The 24,092-nt window shown below is 46.7% G+C and overlaps 1 protein-coding gene across 1 annotated transcript in view; it reads right to left on the reverse strand.

Moving 5' to 3' along the window:
* The window catches only part of PLK4 (polo like kinase 4), a 121,043-nt gene that overhangs the window by 34,619 nt on the left and 62,332 nt on the right, over positions 1-24,092 (reverse strand). Inside the window, exons 9-10 of the mRNA XM_078676798.1 lie at positions 23,567-23,669; positions 9,226-9,375 (exon numbers count right to left, since the gene is read on the reverse strand). Coding sequence (XP_078532924.1) covers positions 9,226-9,375; positions 23,567-23,669 — 253 coding nt within the window. The remainder of the gene's footprint in view (positions 1-9,225; positions 9,376-23,566; positions 23,670-24,092) is intronic.

Here is a 24,092-nt window from a genome sequence, read left to right on the forward strand (position 1 = left end):
GACAGGTGTTGGATGGTCGGGGGGCAGTGACAGGGAGTCACTGCTTGTTGGTGGCGGAGGAAGGGGAGTTGTTGTTGCCCCTGCCTCTGCCTTTGGTGCTGTTGCCCCGGTATCCTCCTCTACTCTGCTTGGTGTACGAGGATTGCGCCCCACCTTTGTTGAATTGTGTTTGTTGTGACATCCGGCCCCTGGAAACACCTCTATTGCCTGAGCGACGAAAAGTGCTCCCACGAAACGGTTGGGACTGGAGGGCCCCCATGGACTTAGCAGTCTCGGTATCCTTCTTTATTTTTTCCAGGGTGGTATCCACCTCGGGACCAAATAATCTGTCAGGGTTTACCGCCTGGTTGAGGATGGTAGCTTGTATCTCCGGCTTAAACCCGGAGATTCTGAGCCATGCCTGACGTCTTAACATCACACTGGTGTTTATTGCCCTGGCTGCAGTGTCCGCAACGTCTAGTGCACACTTAATGGAAGCGTTGGAGATGAGCTTCCCTTCCTGGATAAGCATTTCCCCTGCCTCTTTATATTGGTCGGGTAGATGCTGCAACAGGGTCTCTAGTGTGTCGTAGTGTGCCTTGTCGTATCTGGCCAAGAGTGCCTGCGTGTTCGAGATACGCCAGATATTGGCCGCCGGAGCTGCTACTCTCTTTCCTGATGCCTCCAGCACCTTGGATTCTTTGTCCGGGGGAGGAGCTTCACCAGTTGTTTGCGAATTTGCCCTCTTGCGGGCATTAGAAACGACTAGAGAGTCCAGCGGCAACTGGCCCCTGATGTAGGTAGGGTCGCCAGGTGCCGGCCTATATTTCTTCTCAATTCTAGGGTTGACTACCCTGGACCTCGTGGGTACCTTAAAGATGTCCGCAGCATGTTTCAGGACTCCCTTCAGCATTGGAAGGGTCTTTACAGTCATTTCAGCTGTTGAAAAAGTGTCAAAGAGGAAGTCCACCTCAATAGGGTCAGCATGCAGTTCAACATCATGGTTCTTAGATGCCCTCTCAATCAAGGCATTAAATGCAGCAGAATCCTCAGTGGGAGAGGTCTTGACGTTGTACACTTGAGGGTCATGGGCGGTGTGCTGATCCCCTTGGTCACCTGCCTCTACCCATGAGTCCTGTTGTTCATCAGGCTCTGTGTTGGCAGGAAAATTGTATTCCTCGTCCTCTTCTCCAGCATCCTCTCCATCCGAATAAGTGGGTGAGGGTGTCGCAATTCTTGGAGTCTGAGGGACTATTGGATCGACCAAGACAGGTGAATCTGGAGCAGGCCTTTTACGCTTTAGAGGGATTGCGAATGACTCCAAAGGCTTCGTCGCCGTGATCTTTCTCTTGTAAAGAGTAAGTTTTCCTGTGTCGGCATCGATGAAATGCTCTGACTGTTCCTCCAGCAAGGGTGGCCGATGTTTCAAGCTCTCAGCCGGGTGAGTTGGCTTCGACCCCGCCGAGTCCCCGGGCATCGTTCGCGGTGCGAAGGCCTTCGGCGCCACCTTCGGCGGCAACGTGAAGAGGAGTGCCGTCAACGACTTTGGCGCTGGCACCGACTGCTTCGGGACGGAAGGTGTCTTCTGTACCTCCGCCGAAGCCTTGCTTCTGATTCTTTTCAGTGAGTCCGCGACCTGCTTCGTAAAAGAAGCGGACGGTTTCGTCGACCTCGGTCCACCGACAGTGGGAGACTCGATCGCCGAGGACACCGTGTCCTCCGTCCGAGGCGTAGGAGCATCTTTCTTAGGGGCGCTACGTCATCCGTCCTGGTCAGCAGACGTCGACGCCGGCCGTTTCGGACCGGCGGGCTGGGTCACTGGTTTCGTGGCCCCAATCTTCAGCTAGACGCCCTTGGTAGACTTCGGCTCGACGCCCAGTTTGGACTTCGGCTCGACGCCCTTACATGATTCCGGCTCGACGCCATTGACCATCTTCGGCTCAACGCCCTTGCCCGACTTGACCGGGTCGATGGTTTTCTTCGGCTTCGGTTGCCCCGACCCCTCGGAAGACGAGGGTGTCGACGGAGGGGCAGACGTCTTCGGTTTCGATGGCGTCTCCACCACTATCGTTTTTGTCGACACCGATGGTTTCACTTTCGGTTTCGTTTTCGACAATGGCGGCTCCGCTGAAGTGTCCGTAGCCGGGCCGGAAGGCGGGGCCGTGGATTCTGGTATAAGGTCTTGGGTAAGGCCGTGTAATCCCTCGACCTGAGCCTCTGTAAATGTTGGAACGGGGCTTAGCTCTTCACATGAGCTATCTTCTGTGGCCCCGTAGGCCTCATTGTCGTCTCCTACCTCGTCGACGACTTCTTCCACGTCTTGGCCTTCGACATCCGCTTCGTAGTCGATGTCCACCGTTGGGAGGTGAAATCTGCATCTGAACCTCGTGTTCGTCTGCTTCGTCGTTGTCGAAAATGTCCACCGGTGCCAGGGCCGACTGCCGGGCCTCGAGGCGCGCCACGCGCCGAATCGTCTTCTTCGAACGAAACCTGGAACAAGCCATACAGCTGGCTTCATCGTGGTCCGGCGACAGGCACTTGTTGCACACCGGGTGGACGTCAATGTGGGGATACTTCGATCCACACACGGGACACTTCTTGAACGGGCTCCGTTCCATGACGCGTCGTCGAAAGTCTTGCTGCGTCGACTGGGCCTCGATCACCGAAGAGTCACTCGACCCTCTGGATATCTGACTCGCTGTGTCGGAACAGAACCGGGCACCGAACGCAAACAATACCGACGGTTTGAAAAAGGCCTTCGGGCCTCGAAAAAGTTTGTTGATTCCGAACTGGAGATAACGAAATTACATCCGAACCCAATGGCGGAAAAAAACAATCTGATGATGGAGTCGATGCCCATGCGCACTGTAGTCCAGGGGAGGAGCCACCTATCTCGTGATACTTCGAAGACTCTTCCAGGACAACAATGTGCAATCATCCGGACCCAACACTAGGCGGTGATCTATGCTATAGATATGAATTCAGCAGCCCACATGCCTCGAACTCTTAGTTTCTCTTTGCCAGACCGATGAGTCGATTCCTTGGTGTTTATTTGCTAAGCACCAAGACTCAACCACTGAGTTAAAGCCACCATGCACAACTGGATCTGCTGCAGAAGTAATTCAACTTAGTCCTGGGTATTGACAAAGATCAATTGCTAGTTGTGACCTATAGAGACCCAGTGAGATGGCTTGGGTACTCCTATCCAGGAAAGAAACAACCACTGGTGCTTAGCATCATACTTTCACTCATGCAATAATATAAAGTGGCCGATAATGTTGAAAGCAGTGGAGGGGTCCAAAAGAGACATAACTGTGGTATCTCCAGCATCTAAAGAAGTGTGAAGATTATGCAAAGTTGATGTCAAGACGCTGTTGCATGGTTGGGTCTGAAACCCACCAGGGCTGGCTCTATTAACTTATGGCTTTCAATACATCAGACAACCAAATACTGGTCTGCACTCTCAGACTTTCCACCACTTAGAACAGGCACCGATCTAAGATCCAATCCAACATAATATTCAGAGAGATACAAACTAGCCCAAGCCTTACTGACAATAAACGTTTGTGATTTTCAAGATTAGCACATATTTTGTTACATTTGCTGTGGAAATAAGTCAACAAACGTGTACCAGGAACCCTTAAGAGGACAGTCTACGTGACTAACCACCTAAAGACATAAAAAAGCTCCAACTATACTAGATGAGCGAGGAACACTCAGATTCTTGTAGAACAGCTCGTAATCTTGGAGTGGCTCCATATTACTTCGCCATGTCAAAATCAGGCCATCTGTGGTTCTCATCCACTATGCATGCTCTTTTAAGTAGAGCAAGATTGTTCAAGCATCAAGGCTCCTTACGATACAAGCAAGAAACATGAAGTGGTTTTAAGAGTAACAGCATAAAGAGCATCCAAGCTAAATTGGTAATAAATTGTGCCTGTGAGTCTATGGCTGCGATATAAAGTGTTTCATTATTTTAAAGGGGACATTTAAAATTAATCTTTACAACTTTAGACTAAGCATGCCCAAACCCAGTCTTATTTGCAGGGTTAAACAAGATAAACGTGATTGCACCATGGAGCAGGTATACCAACACTCACAGGTATCACCGAAGAAAATAAAAGTCACATTTAGCATGTGACCTGCAATGTGCATAAGGCAACTCTGCGTTGAGGAAGACCTATAATAGCACAGGGTTCCAACAGATCAACCTTATTAGAGTAGCTAGAATCTGTTCATAATGTGATCATCCAATAAACCAAAATGTCAATGCTTACAGCAGACGTGGTCAATAAAAAAGGCAAATTTGAGGGAGTACACAGACTTGTAGCATTAAAAGACAATAACCTGCACTGTCAGCATGTATGCAGGGATTTTGCTCTGCAAAAGGGCAAGCCACTCATGGCACACCAGAGGGAAGAATGAAAGAAACAGAGCCAAGAACTCCAAGCTCAGGGCTATTCGGATAGAAAAGAAACACGAGCGGGCAAATCCAAAGAAAGGAAAGAGGATTAACTAAAGTGCAACAAGCGCCTTTAATTAAAATAAATATTGGATTGTGGGGACCAGACTCTCCAAACTATACAGGGAAAAATTAATCTGGGGGAAAGTACAGTTAAAAGTTGCAAGGCACCTTGATATATTTGTTGTTGAGTTGTACACATACCCTTACCAGCAGGAATAAACATAAGAGGTTTGAACCAATGCTAAAAAGATTTTCCCAATTTTGGGCTACAGTGAATTTTGAATATGCAAGAATATATAAAAGCTCTGGTTCCTTTTGAATTTAATTTTATGCAACTTATTAACATTAGCCATGAAAGAAAACAGCACAAAAGAAAAAACACTAATGAAAGCCCAAGACTTTGTAGAGTTCAGGGCGTCTATCAAATTTATTTATTTATTTATTTTAGAGGTTTTATATAGCGCTGGATGGACCCGGGGGTATCAGAGCACTTTACATTTTAGAGACAAGAAAGGTCAATAAGACATGGGACATACATAGCATCAATGTATATAAACAACATATAAGTCTCCGCCTAATGTAAGACTTCAGAAAACACGGTTTAAGGTGCTGAAGATTCAAACTTTTATTGCCTAACAGTATCCTTAATCTGAGATCCTTCCTAGATACCAAAACGAGATGCCTTTGATTAATGTAAAACTCATCCCAAACAATGGGTTTGTTCTCATTAACAGATCCTTCAAGTGCCACCTCCATCAGTGTCAACAACAGGTGTTAAAATGGTTTATATCCTACCTCATCACACCCACCAAACCCCACGGTTTCCATTCTCTGCTACATCCTTGAGCTCACAATCACCAACCCCACTATGACCTTCAATGACTATATTAAGAGATGGGAACTGTAACAAATAAGTATATAATTCCCAAACTAGATGGTTCAGTTTACTGCTCAAACTCAAGCATTTCCTCACTCCCAAGAGCATCTGTTACACAGCCCAGACCAGTGCTTAATTAGAGACGGTGCTTGTTTTTGAGGACTAGCACTTATTTTTCATCATCAGAGCAAGGACTGAAAAACACAGAGGAAAAAGAATGACCGTGCGTTACCCTCGCTAAATGATTAATGAAGAATGTCAATTAAATCTAAAAACATTATTTTTTGCAATCTTGCTACCCTAATGTACTGCATTTGTATTCATTTACTCATCAAGACAGGGCTGCTTAGAAGATGTGTAGACAGCAGCCTAAGACTCTGCTTGGTAAATATATTAGATAAATATGCCTCATAAAGGGGTAGAAGTGGCTACTTTCTCTCTCTAAGCTTCTACGGTCAGAAGCCTTCAGGTGAACTTTTCCCACTAGCTCATGACACTGCTTTATGCAAAAAGACTTCTGGTCTGCTTCCTAATTGCCTTGCCTACAAGTAGGTCATCAAAGCTGATAATGGTTGTCCTCTAGTATGGACTCTGCAAATCTTTGAATGTTATAGCTCAGTACATTATTCTGACTAAATTTACAGAGTCACTCTTCATTCTTGGAAGAATGTTGAGAAGGATGGAAAGTGGGCTAAAAGATGGACACTGGTGAAATTTTGACTACTTTGTGTAGAAAACATAGCTTGACTTGAATGAATAGCTCATCTTTCACGAAACAATTGGAGATGGATAGTCTTCAACTGGTCCACCCTCCTGGCCCTAGTCATTGTAACTAAGAATGCGGTTTTCCATGGAAACACTTTTAAAGGAGACAATTGCATTGGTTCGTAAGGGGAGTCTGTAAGAACGTGGCTCTATATATACTGCACCAAAGAAAGGTACAGTGTGCACAGAGTCCACAGTCCCCAGAGGTTTGGCAGAGGTTAAAGTTAGATATAACTTTACTCTCTAAAGTGGAAGCTTGGCCGAGCAGTAATGCAGTATCAGAGGACAGTGTAAAGCATTTGTTGTACACACTCAGTCAGCAAATGGTCTCACACACTCAAGAACTGAACTCTAGGCCAATTGTTTTGGGGGATTACATTCTTTACTCAGAAGACACTCACACTAAAGATGCTGTCCATCTCAAAGATGTAATGGAAAAGCATAGGGCTTACTCAACATGTTATTGGTGATACACATTCGGCAGGCCTTCTTTGGTATGGGTTATTCTCGAACAACGACTCCCTCCAGACCCTACCCTCCCTCATGCTGGCCCGACCATAAAGCAGCCATGTTTACTCTTAACACCCATATATCACTACCAAGTGGTGATCAGGCAGCAACCCACAAGTGGACTCGCCCTTGGAACACTATAAGGGCAGAAGCCTTGGATAGATTCCTGGCTCAGAATCCTCTGTCATTTAGCAATGAACCAAATGAGGTCTTCATCACTTTTAATCATTGTTACATAGATCAATAGACCATTTAGTACCAGAAAAAAACATCTAAACCGAAGATTTAAAACCTAGAACCGTAGCGTCAAAAACAAACCTGTCGACTGGAGAGGAAATGGAAACAACATTATGGCTCCAGAGAAAAGGAAGTATAATAACAGTCCTTGACGACCTACAAAGAGCTAATTCTTAATGAAAAAACTCGCTTTTACAACTACGTCTATCGAAGCTTTAGAAATTTCTTCCAAGGAACTGTTCGCTACGGTGAAATACCTAGCTAAACCCCCAGAGGCCATAAACACTAATTTGAGCCAAGGATTTTGCAACTCTTTGGCCAATTTCTTCCAGGATAAGTTTAAGGCAGTTTACATCATTTTCGCAAATACCTGTCCCCGGTGGTGTCCAGGGTTGACTATTTTAATGGTCTTTTTGTTAATATCAGGAAAAAATGTTTCAATAAAATTCAGATTGTGCAAAATGTTGCAGCTCGCTTGTTGTTGGACATTCCCAAGCACACGTCTGTTGCTTTTGCGCTCAGACAACTTCAATGGCTTTTAGTGAAGAAACGCATTGACTTTAAGGCTCTTTGCATTGATTTTAAAGCTGTACACAGTACAGGTCCGATCTGTTTTAAACAATTTTCAACAGTACTTTCGAGCTGGGATGCTGAGGCCTACCTTAGCCCACAACCTTGTCATGCCCAAATGTAAAAAAGCAGGATGCAGTGGCAGGTGTCTTCTGGTGGGAACTACCAGACTCTGGAACTCTATCCCGCTAGAACTAAAAAAGGAAACCCAATTGTTGGATTTTAGAAAAGCATTACAAACTTGGTTTTTTAATCACTGACCACTTGGGTTAGCCCCTGCAGTTCTCTCCTTGAGTCAGCGCATAGACACCCTTGGGTATTAGCTTCTCGGCCTTTTGGCTAAGATCAAGTGTAGTATTAGCTGCAGACTGTAGAGACCGACTTCTAGAGTTGCCCAGCTGTCCTGATTTGGCACTCTCAACCAGCAAACACAAGGTTCCAAGACACACAGAGCCCATCCAACCCTTACACTCTGCACCAAGCACCTCAGCCCAGGTACTGACAAACCGGCTGTGCCCCTCCTCTTGTCCCCCTGGATCCTTGTAACCCAAGCCCCACCCCCATTGAGAGCTCCTGGGCTTATTCTGAAGTCCCTCCTTCTTTCGACCGGTGTAGTGTGCACAGCAACAAACACGACCAGCACCTCTGCAACTGGTAACTGCTGGTGGTACTTTGGACCTTGGCCCCTACGTCCCAAAAGAGACCCCCAGATCCAAACAAAAATAACTATTTGCTGGATATGCCTTTCCCCCAATAGGAAAGCATTGTGCCTAAAAGTGCATTTAAGTGAACTTTTTACATACCTGTATAAATCCATATGTAAAAAGTAATTGCTTGATAACAAAGTTGTTGGCATCAAAATGTATATAAAAATAAGACTTTTTTTCTAAATTGGTTTTGGATTTATTCTTGATTGCGTCTCATTTGTTGCTGGTGTGTGTCAACAAATGCTTCACACTACCCTCCGATACATAACTAACCACCCACGTTATCACAAAAGAGATCATTTGGGTTTTCATTGTGCCTCTGTAAACCAATTCGGGTTTGCCTGGACTCGCTACACAGTGTACCTCATTTTGGTCCACTATATAAAGAGACCACTTCCTACAGTGATATGCTAGAGGCTAGCATATCACACTTTTTTCTGTTCCTAATGCAATCTCTATATCGGTGCATACTATTGCTCCTTCAATTTGACCACCAACCAGCAAAAATAGATTTTATCTGCTGCACTTGCACAACTCCTACATGTTAAGATAAGGATACAATTTCAAGTGTCTTCACATCTGCCATTTTAATTTCACTGTCACAGACCCCCTGAGTAGATAAGGAAGGCCTCCAGGGGTCCCTGGACCACATCTGACTAATGCTCTTTAAAGTACAAGTAGTAACAATTTTGAAGATAGAATCAACTTCATGTTAAAAAAATGATATTTGAAATAAGTACAAGAACTAGATAATCAATTTCTATGGAAAGATTCAATTGCTTGCAAGCGCCCCTCTGACCTACAACACAGCAGTGTTTAGGCTAGCAAATGCCTAATTCCAGAAAGACATTTTATTAAAATGATTCTTAAAACAGTTGGTCCAGCCATAGCTATTAGTTAGAAACAAGTTTACCAATGGGAGTTTCAAACTTCAGTTTCACAAAAATGGACAGTCCGTGTTCATTAGGAAAACGTGTATCCATACCATAAACCATCTCTAAAAAGCCTCAAAAAGAAAAAGCTAAACAGTTTAACCAAGTTCTAGTGCTAAAGTAACATTCATAAATGTATTGCAGTTCACTTTTAAACTAATCACTTCAATAAAACAAACTTACCATCATAAAAACAAACTTCAACATCTGCACTGGGGGAATTCTCCATCAACATGCACTTTGCATATTTTGTGTAGTATGTGACTTTCGGTGTCTTGGATCTTACCAGCTGTATAAATTTAGCAGCATATTGGTACTTTTTCCAGTACTTCTCTGAAATTAAAAGTTCCAAGAATATTAATTAAAAGAAAGTGGAATTATGAAAGAAAGTTTGCAGAGATATTGCAGCCCTCATTCTACTTGACCTCTCAGCTGCCTTCGAAACAGTGTCTCACCACACCCCTATCAGAAGATTGCGAGACAAAGGCATCCAAGGACCAGTCCTCAACTGGATTTGTTCTTTCCTCACAGAAAGGGCACATAATCCGATTACCACCCTACACAACGGAACTCACAAACTTGATCTGCGGGGTTCATCGATAAGCCCAACACGGTTTAATATCTACATGACACCGCTCGCCAACATCGTCAAATCATATGGCATCTCCATAATTTCCTAAAGCAACAACACCCAACTCATCCTATCGCTAATCGACGGATGTATGATGGAACCACGCATGCCATTACCACACACGCCATTACCGTGCAATGCCTTTACCACGCATACCTTTACAACGCAAATATAAGTATCTCCGGTAAGTGAAAACCCTTTTTTATGACCTTATTGACTCCAACCCCTAAACTCAACCAACCCTAAACCCGAAATATACCCTTACTCACCCTAAATATACCCACCCAATACCCTGTTGATTGAATAAGAATGTATCCTGAAAATACAAAGACAAGAGGCGTTTGCCATAACAGGAAAGGTTGGTTTAATCAAGCACTTCAGCCAGGAGCACAGTTACAGAGTCAGGGTGTGATAAAGTGCCTCTTTTGCATGGTTAGCCCCCCACTTTTTGCCTGGTTTTGATGTGGGTTCAAATGGAGTGAACAGGGTCCCTGTCAACCAGGTCCCCTGTGCAGTGTTCCTTCGCTAAAAACAAATCTTTAACTGGCACTTCTGCCCTCTGTTGCTAGTAAATTGTACTCTAAGTACCGAGGGCCTGGGAGCTGAAGATGGTTCTCCCTCCTCCTCCCCCTGGGAACATGCCACTACCTTTGCAGCTGGCATGCCCCTGTAAGAGAGAAAACGACAGTCAACATGACACCCTACCAACTAGCACTGCCTGAACGTATAGGTAAGTCACTGCTTTAGTGGGCATCATAGCCCTAAGAAAGGGTGCACTATACCACAGGTGAGGGCATAGCTACAGGAGCAGATATGCCCTTACAATGTTGGGGTCCATTTCCAAATATTGTAAGTGCCAGGGAAGCCATAGAGAGTACATGGGCTGGAAACTAGACAACTTGAGTCCCACAGCACCATTAAGGCTTCACAGGAACATAGTAGTGTTTGGTACCAAACTACTCCTTACAATAAATCCACACTGATGCCAATGTTGAATTTATTGTACCATGTCCTCAGAGGGCAGCTCAGAGGTGCCCCCTGAAAACCTACCAACTTTGGTGTGGTCTCTGACCGGCTGTAGGCAGTCAGCCATCACCAGACATGTTTCTGGACACCTGCTCTCTGGGACCAGAAACAATGCACATCCTGGGCAGAGGTGTCATGCCTCCTCCCTCAGAATGGGCAGGTACTCGTAGAGGGGAGCTTCAAAGGCCTGCCGCTTTTGTAATACGACCCCCAGCCTCTACTGCTTGCAGCAGAAGGCAGCCCCTGGTCTACAACCCCACTTAGGGCGAGAAAACTGGCAGGAAAAATTCAAGAGAATAGGAGGTGTGCCAACCTCTGCCAAAACCAACCCTAAGGTGGGGGAGGCGAGATGTCAGTCCCCGACATCTAATAGAGGAGACACCTCCAATCAGGGCTAGGTCTATGCCACCCTCCCACAGGAGGATGGCATAATAGACGGTGTAGTCACCTTAGGTGAGCTGCCCATTGGCCTTAGCTGCTACTCCTCTAAAACACCTTCTAAAATTAGTGTTCATGTGCCCCCTGCCCCCCCCCCACCCCTTGGACTCAAATCTGCGATGACCTAAGAAGACAACCCTGCAGAGAAGACTGAAGATGACGACTGCCTTGGCCCCAACCCTACCGTCCTGTCTCCTGCAAACTTGCGACCCGTCTTGCGGCAAGCAACCTCTGAACCGCCTGGGATGACTGCTGCCTTTGATAAACCAACTACCCAACTATTTTGTCACCCAACTACCTCACTCAAAAGCTGACTATATCAGGGGGCTCGAGATCCACCAGAAGCACAAAAAATCTCCTCCTGAAACCGCGAAGATTTCGGAAAGAAAAAACTTATAAACGATCCTTCTCTGGAATGGCACCCAGGATCTGGAACACTCTCCCTCCCGAAACAAGGGTTATCTCCTCCACTGCTTTTTTTAAGAAAGAAGTAAAAGCCATCCTTATGGCTAAATTCACTTGAACTCTTTTTTGGATATATCGAACACACTGCACTGACTTTGTATTATTTGCTTATCTGATGGTCTAACTGTACTTTTTGTTTTATCTGATTGCTATCCTATTTTGCTCCTCACTTACTACCTACTACTATTTTGTACCCAAAAGTTTGTTTAACCACTCCCTTGTTTCCCTTACCCCTCGTTTCTGTAAAGCGCTCTGATATCTGCAAAGATCTTGTTCGCGCTATATAAAACTTTGAAAATAAAAAAAATAAATAAATAAAGACTCCACTCTCCCATGGACAGCGAACCTATCCTGAAGAAACCTACTCCAAGGACTCCGGATCCAGGCAGATCCACGTCTCCTGCCCACTCTGCACCCAACACCCACGAGTCGGAGTGGCTCACCTTTGCAGGAAAGTATCCCTGGTGATCCTGACCTTGTTCCATCACAGGAGGACCTTGCCTGCCCTCCATGACGGCACCTCCAGTGTGAATCCAGAGCACCCCACACAAGCATCTGGCTCCTGTAAGAAGACTAGAACGTCGAAAGGCACCCTTACACCTGAAGCCCCTAGGCCTTGGTGAGCTGAACCGACGGTGCCCCCTACAATCCAACTTACCTCTGCGGTCGTTGGTCTTCGTCCTGCAACCTCCGGTGCCACCCCTGCAGCATCTGCCGAAAGGAGAATCCCCACTGAAAAGCATTGGGCACCTAATGCTGAATTTGCACCCAGACGCCCCTGGTGGTTTATGTGTGGTGCTGCTTTATGCTCCTACAGAACAAGTTACTTACCTTCGGTAACGCTTTTTCTGGTAGATACTATATCTGCCTGTGGATTCCTCACCTTTTGAATATCCCCCTTGCGTCAGCAACGTTCGGAAATTTTCTTCGTAGTACGCCGACGTGGGCGACTTCACAGGAGCACGGCATCGCGCGCGACTCCGTCTGACGTCACCGACCCCATATCAGGCCCACGCCGGCGTGATGACGTCAGTTCCGCCCTTTTTTCCGTGCCTTCGAGGCACACGGACGGACCAACGATAGCAAATATGCAAATATACAATGTACACAGTACATATAGAACAAAATCAATACAATAGTATAAACCATATATACAGAAAGACCAGGTATAGCAGAGTGGACAACGGGGAGGCGGGTGGGTCAGTGAGGAATCCACAGGCAGATATAGTATCTACCAGAAAAAGCGTTACCGAAGGTAAGTAACTTGTTCTTCTGATAGATACATCTGCCGTGTGGATTCCTCACCTTGTGAATAGATTCCCACAGCAGTCCCCACTCCCGGAGGAGGGTGTCCACTCTGCTACACCAGGAAATCTTGGAGGACAGAGCGCGCGAAGTGGCCATCCCTCCTCACCTCGGTATCCAAGCAGTAATGCTTCGCGAAAGTGTGGAGGGAGGCCCAAGTCGCGGCCCTGCAAATATCCTCAACAGGTACACCCCTAGACAAAGCAGATGTTGCAGACTTTGCTCTAGTTGAATGTGCTCTAATACCCTCAGGAGGGTCCTTACCCGCAAGGGAGTAGCAGATCTTTATGCACAGGATTATCCACCTGGAAAGAGTGCGCTTGTGCACCGCTCTGCCCTTCTTGCAGCCAGCAAAGCGCCAACAAACAGCTGGTCGTCCATCCGGAAGTCCTTAGTCCTGTCCAGATAGAAAGACACCGCCCTCTTAGGGTCCAGGCGATGCAGTCTCTCTTCCTCCTTAGACGGGTGAGGGGGAGGATAGAAGGTAGGAAGGGTAATGGACTGCCCAAGATGGAAAGGAGTCACCACCTTAGGCAGAAAAGCAGCCCTGGTCCTAAGAACCATCCTTTCAGCATGAATGGTCAGGAATGGGGGTTTGGAACTTAGAGCTTGAAGCTCACTTACCCTCCTTGCCGAGGTGATTGCAACGAGGAAGATAGTTTTAAAAGAGAGAAGCCTCAATGGACACTTGTGCAAGGGCTCGAAGGGAGAACCCATTAAGAAGGTCAGCACAAGATTCAAATCCCAGTGAGGAACAATAAAAGGGGTAGGAGGGAACATATTTATGAGACCCCTCAAGAATCTCAAAACCACCGGAGATTTAAAGAGAGATGGCTGATCCGGCAAACATAGAAACGCCGATAAGGCTGAAAGATACCCCTTGACCGTGGCTACAGCCAAACCTTGCTGCGCCAGATACAGGGCAAATTGCAAAATATTAGACAAATGAGCCTTCAAAGGGTCAATACCTCTCTCCCTGCACCAAGAAACAAATTTTGACCACCTGTAGGAGTAAATAGACTTAGTGGTGTCACGCCTGGCAGAGAGAATGACATCCACTACCTCGTGAGGGAGAGAAAAAGAACTTAAGTTGCCCCGCTCAATCTCCAGGCATGAAGGTGTAATGTCTGGAGGTGAGGGTGTAGAACCTGCCCCTCCATCTGAGAGAGGAGGTCTGCCCTGTGAGGGAGACGGAGCGGCGGGTGAGAGGAGAGGTGGAGTAGGTCCGAATACCACACCCTTCTTGGCCAATCCGGAGCGACCAATATGACTTGGGCCCGGTCTTGACGAATTTTCCTCAGAACCCGAGGAATTAAAGGTATGGGAGGAAACGCGTAAAGGAGTTGATCTCCCCAACTCAACTGAAACGCGTCCCCCCAATGCTCCTTGCATCGGATACTGGAGACTGCAGAATGACAGGCAGTGCGCATTCTCGCGAGTTGCGAATAGATCCACCCGAGGAGTCCCCCACATCTGAAAGATGTCGAGAACAACCTCCGGGTGAAGCCTCCACTCGTGGTCGGCAGAGAACTGCCGACTGAGACTGTCTGCACGAACGTTCAGAACTCCGGCCAGATGATTTGCCACCAGACAAATCTGATGGTCCTGAACCCAGGACCAGAGACGCAGAGCCTCTCTGCAGAGACACTGCGACCCTACTCCTCCCTGCTTGTTGATGTACCACATCGCAGTCGTGTTGTCCGTCAGGACTTGGACTGACCGACCGCGAAGGGAAGGGAGGAAGGCCTTGAGCGCCAAACGTATCGCCCTCAATTCCAGAAGGTTGATGTGAAACAACCTTTCCTCCGGAGACCAAAGACCTTTGACCTCCAGGTCTCCCAGATGAGCACCCCACCCGAGAGTGGATGCATCCGTTATCACTGTGGCCACTGATGGAGGCAGTTGAAAAGGCCTTCCTTGCGACAGATTGCCTTCCACGCCCCACCAAGACAGATCCGCTGCAGCTTCTCTGGAGATCTTCACTGACTCCCTGAGATCTCCGTTGTGCTGATACCACTGCCTGCGGAGGCACCACTGGAGTGCCCTCATGTGCCAGCGTGCATGACTGACCAACAGAATGCAAGAAGCCATCAGACCGAGCAGACGAAGGACCTTCAGGACCGGAACAACCGCTCCATTGTAGAATAAAGGAATCATCTCCTGAATGTCGTGAATCCTTTGAGGTGGAGGGAATGCACGACATACAGTAGTGTCCAGTACCGCACCTATGAACAGGTTGCGCTGGGAGGGCACCAGGTGAGATTTGGGTACATTTATCGAAAAACCCAACCTGTGTAACAACTGAGTTGTCTCTTGCAGATGATGGAGCACCTTCTCCGGCGACTCTGCTTTGATCAGCCAGTCGTCTAGATAAGGGAATACAGGAATCCCTGACCTTCTGAGATGCGCTGCCACCACTGCCATCACCTTGGTGAAGACTCGAGGCGCAGTAGTAAGTCCAAAGGGAAGGACCGCAAACTGGTAGTGCTGCGATCCCACCGTAAAACGGAGATACTTCCTGTGCGACTTCAGGATTGGGATGTGAAAATACGCATCCTGCAAGTCGATCGACACCATCCAGTCTTCTTCCATCAGCGCCAGAAGAACCTGAGCAAGGGTGAGCATTTTGAACTTCTCCTGTTTGAGATAGAAGTTCAAAATCCTGAGATCCAGGATCGGCCGAAGCCTGCCATCCTTCTTGGGAATCAAGAAATACCGGGAGTAGCACCCTTGACCCCTCTCCTGCTCTGGAACCACCTCTATCGCACCCTTTCGAAACAGAGCCAGGACTTCCTCCTGCAGGAGAAGCAGGTGGTCCTCCGAACAATAACCTTGGCAAGGAGGGTAATTGGGAGGGAACTCCTGAAAAGGAAGTGCATACCCATTCTCTACGAGATTGAGAACCCAAAGATCTGATGTAACCGATTCCCAATCTCGCAGAAAAGAGTAAGCCGACCCCCTACTGGCCCTACATGATTCAGAATGGTGGATCTAGGGCTGCTTTGCTGAAGCGGGTGGGGGTTGGGTATTATTGGAGGAAGTGGAGGAAGAGGAGACTTGACGTCCACGTCCACGACCCTTCTGTCTACCTCTATAGGACTTATACAGAGGGTTCTGCTGCTGTTGCTGTTGCTGTTGGCCCTGCTTGAAGGGACGAAAAGAAGATCTACCGAATCCTCTGAATTTTCTAGTCGTAGACCCTCTCATCTGCAGACCCAAAGATCTTGCGGTGGCACGGCTGTCTTTAAACCTTTCCAAGGCTACATCAGCCTTCTTACCAAAAAGGCCAGTTCCTTCAAAAGGTAAGTCCAGCAATGTAGACTGCACATCCGCAGAGAAATCCGAAGACTTTAACCATGCGGCTCTCCTGGTCGCAATGGATGAACCCATAATTCTAGCAACAGAATCCACAGTGTCCATGCCGCTCTGAATGACCATGCGGGCAGCAGCCTGAGTGTCAGAGACCACTTCATTAAAGTTCTTCCTATCCTCCTCAGGAAGTTTTGATGACAATTGCTTCACTGAGTCCATTAGTGCATGCACATATCTACCTAAAAGGCAAGTAGCATTTGATGACTTAAGAGCCATGCTCCCAGAAGAGAAAGTCTTCTTCGCAGACTGATCTAATTTCTTAGACTCTTTGTCAGCTGGCACTTGAGGGAAAGAGCCTGCAGCCCTATTAGAGCAAGCCGCCTGTACCACAAGACTTTCTGGTGATGGATGCGTAGAAAGAAATGCAGGGTCATCAGGAGCCACCCTATAGCGCCTCGCAATAACTCTTGAAACTGCAGGAGCAGATAATGGCCTCTTCCAAATCTCCTTTATTGGATCCGCCAAGGCATCAGTAAATGGCAGTGTAGGCTCAACAATTGAAGAGGGAGAATGCAAGACTTCAGTGAGGATGTTGGGCTTGTATTCCACTGTGGGCAGCTTTAAGTTAATAAGATCAGCAGCCTTCCTAATAACCACGTAATAGGGTGCCACATCCCTAGACGGAGCATCAGAAGTCGAAGGCAGACCCCACTCAGGAGAGAGTTCCAGACCACTAGCCTCCCGAAGTTCATCGAAATCATCATCATGATCAGGAAGCTCGCCTTCTTCCACATCAGAACTTTCATCATCTCTTTGCTCGAGAAGACGCTGAGCTCTTCGCCTCGACCACTCCAATCGAATCGAAGTCGACGGATCCGGTAACGACTCCGACGGAGCCGGTTCCGACGTCGATCGAGGAGCCGGAGCAGTAGGACGAGAATCATGAACAGGTGTGGTACCTCGATCTCGACTACGAGGTCGATCCGGAGTCGGCGAAGCCGCATGCGGAGTCGAAGACCTCGGTGGAGCCGTACCGAGCCAAGGTGGAAGAGGCGCCGGCATGAAAGGCATAAATGGAGCTGGGGCGTACGACTGAGGAATACCCAGATTGTACGATAATGGACCCATGGGACCAACAGGCGCTCCAGCGGGGTACATTGCCCTAGAATATACTCCAAACATCGCATTGAGAAAATGCGAGGGATCCTGACCGGGACCAGGAAAGGGAGGGTACGGACCTACCGGATGTTCCAATGGAGGCCGTTCCGACACATTCTCACTCTGACCTTCTGGGTCCACAGGAGTCTCCATTGGAGCCGGATCTTGAGGAATCACCTCTTCTTCCTCTTCATGCTCCGAAGGATGCGAGGATACCGGATCCGGCTCCGGAGTCGGAGAACCTTCTTTTGACAAGGCAGGCGAAGGAGAGACAAAGTCTTTACGGTGTTTGTGAGACTTTTTCTTCGAGTCAGAGGATTCCTTCTCCGAATGATGTTTTGAACTGTGCTTCCTCCTCTTATGCTTTCTCCTCGAGGAGCTCGAAGCGTGACCGGAAGCCGACTTAGATCTAGACCTAGATCTTTCTCTGGATCTTGACTTCGCTTTAGATCTCGACTCCTCTCCAGATCTCGAACCCGCTCTGGATCTCGACGCCGATCCCGACTTCGATCGAGACCTTTGCTTCGACTTCGATCTTCGTGACGTCGATCTCGAATATCTTCCAGTATCCTGTTTTACTTTCGCCAAAAGTAGTTTAGCTTCACGCTCCCGAAGCGCCTTTGGATTCATTTTAAAACAGGAATTGCAGTTTTTGACGTCGTGACTCGAACCAAGACACCACAAACAATCCTTATGTGGGTCAGTGATAGACATCATGCGGGCACAAGACCTACATTGCTTAAAGCCTGTTTTCCTCGACGACATCTTCGGTGAAGAATCAAGTCGCAAAAGAGAAACAGTGACAAATAATTAACAGCTAGATACTAAGTATCGCAGAAGATCCCGAAAACCGTTAGCGCCGAAGACGCGGAAAAAAGGGAACTGACGTCATCACGCCGGCGTGGGCCTGATATGGGGTCGGTGACGTCAGACGGAGTCGCGCGCGATGCCGTGCTCCTGTGACGTCGCCCACGTCGGCGTACTATGAAGAAAATTTCCGAACGTTGCTGACGCAAGGGGGATATTCACAAGGTGAGGAATCCACACGGCAGATGTATCTATCAGAACACCTGTGCTACACTTAACCCCCAAAGCTTGGCACCCTGCAACCGATCAACTTACCTGCAAGCAGTGTGCCTCCAGGCATCACCGGTCTCCATTGGAAAGCACTGGGTCGAACTCAGATTTTGACCTCCGCACCTGGCTGCCCCTATGCCACTGGTGGTGCAGTTTTGGTACTTTCCTGACCCCTGGCCCTTGCTGACATTTGGCTCAGAAGACTGGGATTGTAAGTTTAATACTTACCGGTTTAACTGTAATATTGTTTTCCCCATAGGAGAACACTGGACTGTGTTGAAAAGTTTCTAAGTGTCGATTTTTCAAAGTGAAAAGTATTTTTAATTAAAAACGTACTTATCGGATTATGAAGGTCTTTGCCTTAAAATAAAATACAAAGTGTATTTTTCTCAAATTGGTCTGGATCTCCTTCTTGAGCCATGTGTCCATTATTTATCACGGTTGTGCAATACATGTCTTACACTCCTGTGTTAGGCCTAAGGCTGCTCAACCACACTACCACTAATAAAGCACTTTTGGTTTTACATTTAGTCCTGTACACCTTTGGGGAACCCCTGGGCTCTTTCATGGTATTACCACCTAGTGACAATATCATATACAGAGTCAGCTTCCTACAAGGGGTCTGAGGACTGTCTCAAAGTACAATTGTTTTGAGAGCCTTTATATAAATTTCTTGAAGCATCATAAAACAATTCATAGTTCCTGTTTAGGGAGAGGAATGTGGGCCTTGTCATGGAGCCATACTCTTACCTGATGACAAATGCAGGTGGGTATCTACCTTGCGTGGGCACAATGAGGATTAGTGGGCAACGTATCCAGATATCGGCATGGGGAGCAAACGATCAGTGTGTGCGCTGGTTGGCTGAGTATTCCTAACTTCATGTGGCATCTAACTCTATGGTTTTTGACAATGCGTGTCCCTCCTGCCATGAAAGTTTTATTGGGGCCAATATCCCTGGACCATTGTGGTGGTGTGCCCATCTGTGGGACTAATCTGTGTTTTTCCTGTTCACATGCTTGTCCTGCTGGGTACGTGACCCCCCACATGAGATCTGTCAATCAGTAGCCCTTAGGCCTAGGTCGCAGGGCATGCATGATCACGTATTTCTGACCCAGGGGTGATGGAGAGATCATAGTGGGTGATTTCAACAACCGAGATTTGATTTTATGAACACATATATCACTGCGTATATCGACATTATTAACTCTTACCCAGCCCTAATCCCTAAAAACATTCTTACCATCCAATACCACTACCCACTTTAAACCCTAAAATTACCCTAACCATTCCTAAACCCTACTCACCCCTAAAGTCACCCTTGCAACCCCCTAAACCCTTAAATGCCCCAGCTCCTAATATATAGAAAATAAAAGCAGGTTAATTTACATGCAATACAGTTACATTTTCATTGTAAAGGCAATGCCTGGTAACGATCACGCCTGGTTAAGGTGGTTTCCCGCAACTAACAAGTCCAGCGCCACCAGAACCAACTTCTCTGACTGCATGATCAGCATAGCAGACTGGATGAGAGCCAACTACCTGAAACAACGCCAACAAGACGAAAAAGCTGATTTTCTGAAACAAGAACTCTCCCTGGGTCTTCACCTGGTGGCCATCAGTGCTTGGAACCACACCAACCAACCACGTAAGAAACCTGGGAATCATTATTAAGAACAAGTTCAACATGACAGCACAGGTCAATCGAGTCGGCTCCTCCTGCTTTCATATACTCTGCAAGATCATCAAGTGACTACACCGGAACACCAAAAGCACTGTCAGGCAAGCAGATCAGACTATGGCAACATACTATGAAGAGATCTCCAACCATCTCCTCCACTGACTCCAGATTATCAAAAACGTCGCAGTGAGACATACTCTGCCTCCCACGACGCATCGACATCAAACCACATCTCAGAACTTCACTGGCTCCCCAGATAAATGTGAAACCTGACAATTCAAACTCCTCACGCACACATAAAAGGCACTATGCAACATCGGACCATCAACCAACCTCACTTCCACCAACCCACCAGACACCTGCACTCAGACTCTCTCACCCCCCCCCCCCCGCAACCACTAAAGCAGAACGCGAGGTCCTGCATTCTCTTAAATCACACCTAAGACCTGGAATGACCTCCATCTCCACATCAGGGCCATTTCCTCAATTCTTGAATTTCACAACATGCTTAAGACCTGGCACTTCAACTAATTCCTGGGGGCTAACTCCCATCACCCTCAGTCATAAGCCTACACCCCTTTTCAAGCGCTTGGATACACTAGAGTGATTAGCTGCGCTAGACCAATCAACAACAGATCTGGTCAGGTTTCTATGGAAATCAGAGGTCACCCTTAGTAGAAAACATGCTGCAACAGATTAGTCGCACAGGGCATCAAATCATTTAAATAAGACCGTATTAATTTCCAGTCAACAAACAGACCTAACTAATCTGTTCCAAATATTTAATGACTGAAATGGTTAAAAGACACTTCAACAATATTGGTACAATTGGGAGGAGTAGGCTCCAGATGCACCTTAACTGAAGAGAAATCAATGGCAATCTGGCTATGGGTCTAACATGACAGCACAGATTGTTCATGACCCAGTGGAAATAAGAATTTCTGGATTTTTCCTATGACTGCCAGGTGGATGTACACTATACCCCTTTCAGAATCTTCATAGAGTCTCAAGGCTGGTTTAGGTAGCTATAGCGAGTATTTCAAAGTCATATTGCTGATATCAAGGATTCTAAATTGGAGTGGGAGAGTTCTTGCCTTGCAGCCTAGACAGGAAATAGTCTAGACAGTAAATTCATATCTCCTTTCTTCAACAGGTAAAGGAGATCAGGAAACGACCATACCAAGGTTATCAACGCCATCTTGACTCTGGAGTATTCAAATTTGTTGGTAAGGAATCATGTTTGTAAGTGAAAAGGCATAGACAAATTTCTACAATAAGTAGCCATTGCTATTCATAACCGGTTCCAAAGACGTGGATTAAATCACATGTCTTGCCTGGAAACAATTGTGTCCTGGAAATGTGCTGCAAGCACCATGATGCACAATTACATTAGGCAAATTGCAAGCTGAAAATTCTTCCAGACAGCCAGGACAGGCAAGATTGTGCCTCATTGAAGATGAGCTAGGGATCAGCAGCTGAAGAGGAGGGTTGGAAGTTTCATTCAAAAAGTTTGATTTAGTGCAGATTAGGCATGCGTTGTTGGCCAATATCCCCCGGGGAGTTACGCCCCCAGAGGCCTCCCCACTGGAAGATTGGGTGTTGGACGGTCACCTTCCGACTAAAACAGTCTCCCTGATGTATAAAAAACGTATTAACCACACGGACGATCCGCTTGCGACTCTTAGGGAACAATGGAATGCAGATGGCCTGGTTTTGGATGATGAAGACTGGAAGGAGGCAGTATCGTCCCCAAGGATGAATGCAATACAGATGAGACTCTGGTTGATGCAGCTGAAGATCCTTCATCGCTGTTATGTTACAGGTCCGCGACTGGTGCGAATGGGTTTGGCTGTGAGTGGAGTGTCTCGAAGGGGATGTGGTGAGGCTGGAACGTTCATGCATATGTTATGGGGTTGTACTGACATCCGGAGTTATGGGGTCACAGTCCATGACAAGATTCGAGAGGTGTGGGGTGTAGACCTGGGGTTGGAGGCACGCAGTTGTCTCCTGAATTTTTGGGAACCAACCGATCTCACATCCCAGGGAAAGATATGGATCACGCTGGCGTGTGCTATCGCCAAGCGCAATATCGCCCAACTGTGGCGGGCCAGCCAGTCCCCCTATATTGGAAAATGGATGGAGGACTTAGACTGGTGCATGTTTAGAGAGCGATAAGTATATGTTGCCAGGGGTAGGCCCGGGAAATGGGGGAAAATCTGGGGTGCTTGGAACGGCTACAGAGGAGATATCTGTGCTTCCCCCGCTGCAAGGGAAGACAATGTTGTGTCGGAGGAGCCCTGAACCCTTTCACTATTTTCTGCACAGTATTCTGTAATTTGGAAGATGTAACAAGAGTCATTGTATGCTTGGATGCCACCCAATGCCTCTTTTTCTTTTGCTGTATGTGTTAATAAAAAGAATTTAAAATTTTTTTTTTTAATTTAGGCTCCTCTGAAAAACAGGTAAACTTTTGTGCTTCTTCACCCTTTTCTAGCAATGTGGTAAATTAAGACACTTCTGTAAAAAAGTCATAGGGGTAAATGATGTCACCTACTGGTGACGCATCCAAACTACTGGTATTTTGTATGTAAAGGGAAAGGCTAGCATCTGGATTATAATGAGGGAGTAGTTTGGCATCCTCAGCCATTTTCTGACTCGTCATAATTCAGCATGGCTAAAGCATTAGATTTCACTACCTCCCCCAACGGCGGGAAATCACTGGGCCGAGATAAAAAAATGATGCAACTCTTGTTACCTGGAATTTACGAGACAAATTAGAGGTTGCCATCCAAAAAAAACAGATCGGTTCCATGAGCGAAATTGGGGGCCGAATCGTGGGCAGAGATTTTTCTCCAGGTGTTGAGACCAGAATCCAATGAGCAGCAGAATTGGTAGGGTCAAAGCCACTGAAGTCAAACCCAAACTATCTGTTCCACTTTTGAGGAGAGGCGAAAACTGTATCTGAACCACCCTAAACAAGTCTACCAGGCAAGACAGATGGAACCAACATGCATGGGATCAGAAGCCGAAGCATAGAATTCTGACTTGATCTTTTGTGTCTGAATCCGCTGCGAAAATAAGGAAGCGCCTGCTGTCTGAGATCTGTGCCATGACTGAACTGTCCAGCAGGAGGAGTCATGGCTAAAGTCACCTGGTGCCATACTGGGAGAGATTGAGAACTATTGCTAAAGAAAGGTTTTCAACGCCAGCAAATGATATTCTTAAGGTGAGAAACTGGACAGAAGATGTATCCATCAGAATGTCGTATCAGTCATTAATGCCAGGTGTAGTGGTAGTGTATTGATTTCAAGTCCAATTCTATATAGGTTTATATATAGGAAAAAAACAACCAATGGCAATTTACATTTCATGGCAACTACAATCCACCTTCAACCACACAAATGTTAATACAAAACAGTTTAAGCAGCATTACCTGGTAAATTGTCGAAGTTGTAAACACAGCAGTCATTTGGGGGAGATGGTGGTCTATCCTCTAGAGGGAAGCCTCTTCCTTCATTTGGGTGATAAACCATAATCTGTCAAGAAAGCAGTGTCAAATAGGTTAAACCGATTTGAGTGCTATTTTAACAGTACTAACAGAGGGCAAATTTCAACAGAAAAGTAATGCTTTGTTTGTAGCATTCAAAACCTTGCAGTTTAATCAGAAATGGTTTAGTTGAGGTTTTGAAAAAGAAACCCGTGGTGTCAGCAGACAAAATGGGCACCAGTACTGTAACAATGCGGAAACAAGGCCTAGGTGCTACAGCAAGAATACCATCCTTGTGCAACAGCTCAGCCCATCTTATCCCAATTCACAGGTTTTCCTTCCATATGAGGTTGCAGCGCTACATATATTCTACAAGGGGATATCATGGAGGGTTTGTGGAACATAAGAACACATAACTAAGCACTGGAATCACAATGACACTAAATGACTTTAGTGTGTCGTCCTAGCTTTC

Source organism: Lissotriton helveticus, chromosome 2_1, assembly GCF_964261635.1.
Source record: "Lissotriton helveticus chromosome 2_1, aLisHel1.1, whole genome shotgun sequence".
Classification (NCBI taxonomy): domain Eukaryota; kingdom Metazoa; phylum Chordata; class Amphibia; order Caudata; family Salamandridae; genus Lissotriton; species Lissotriton helveticus.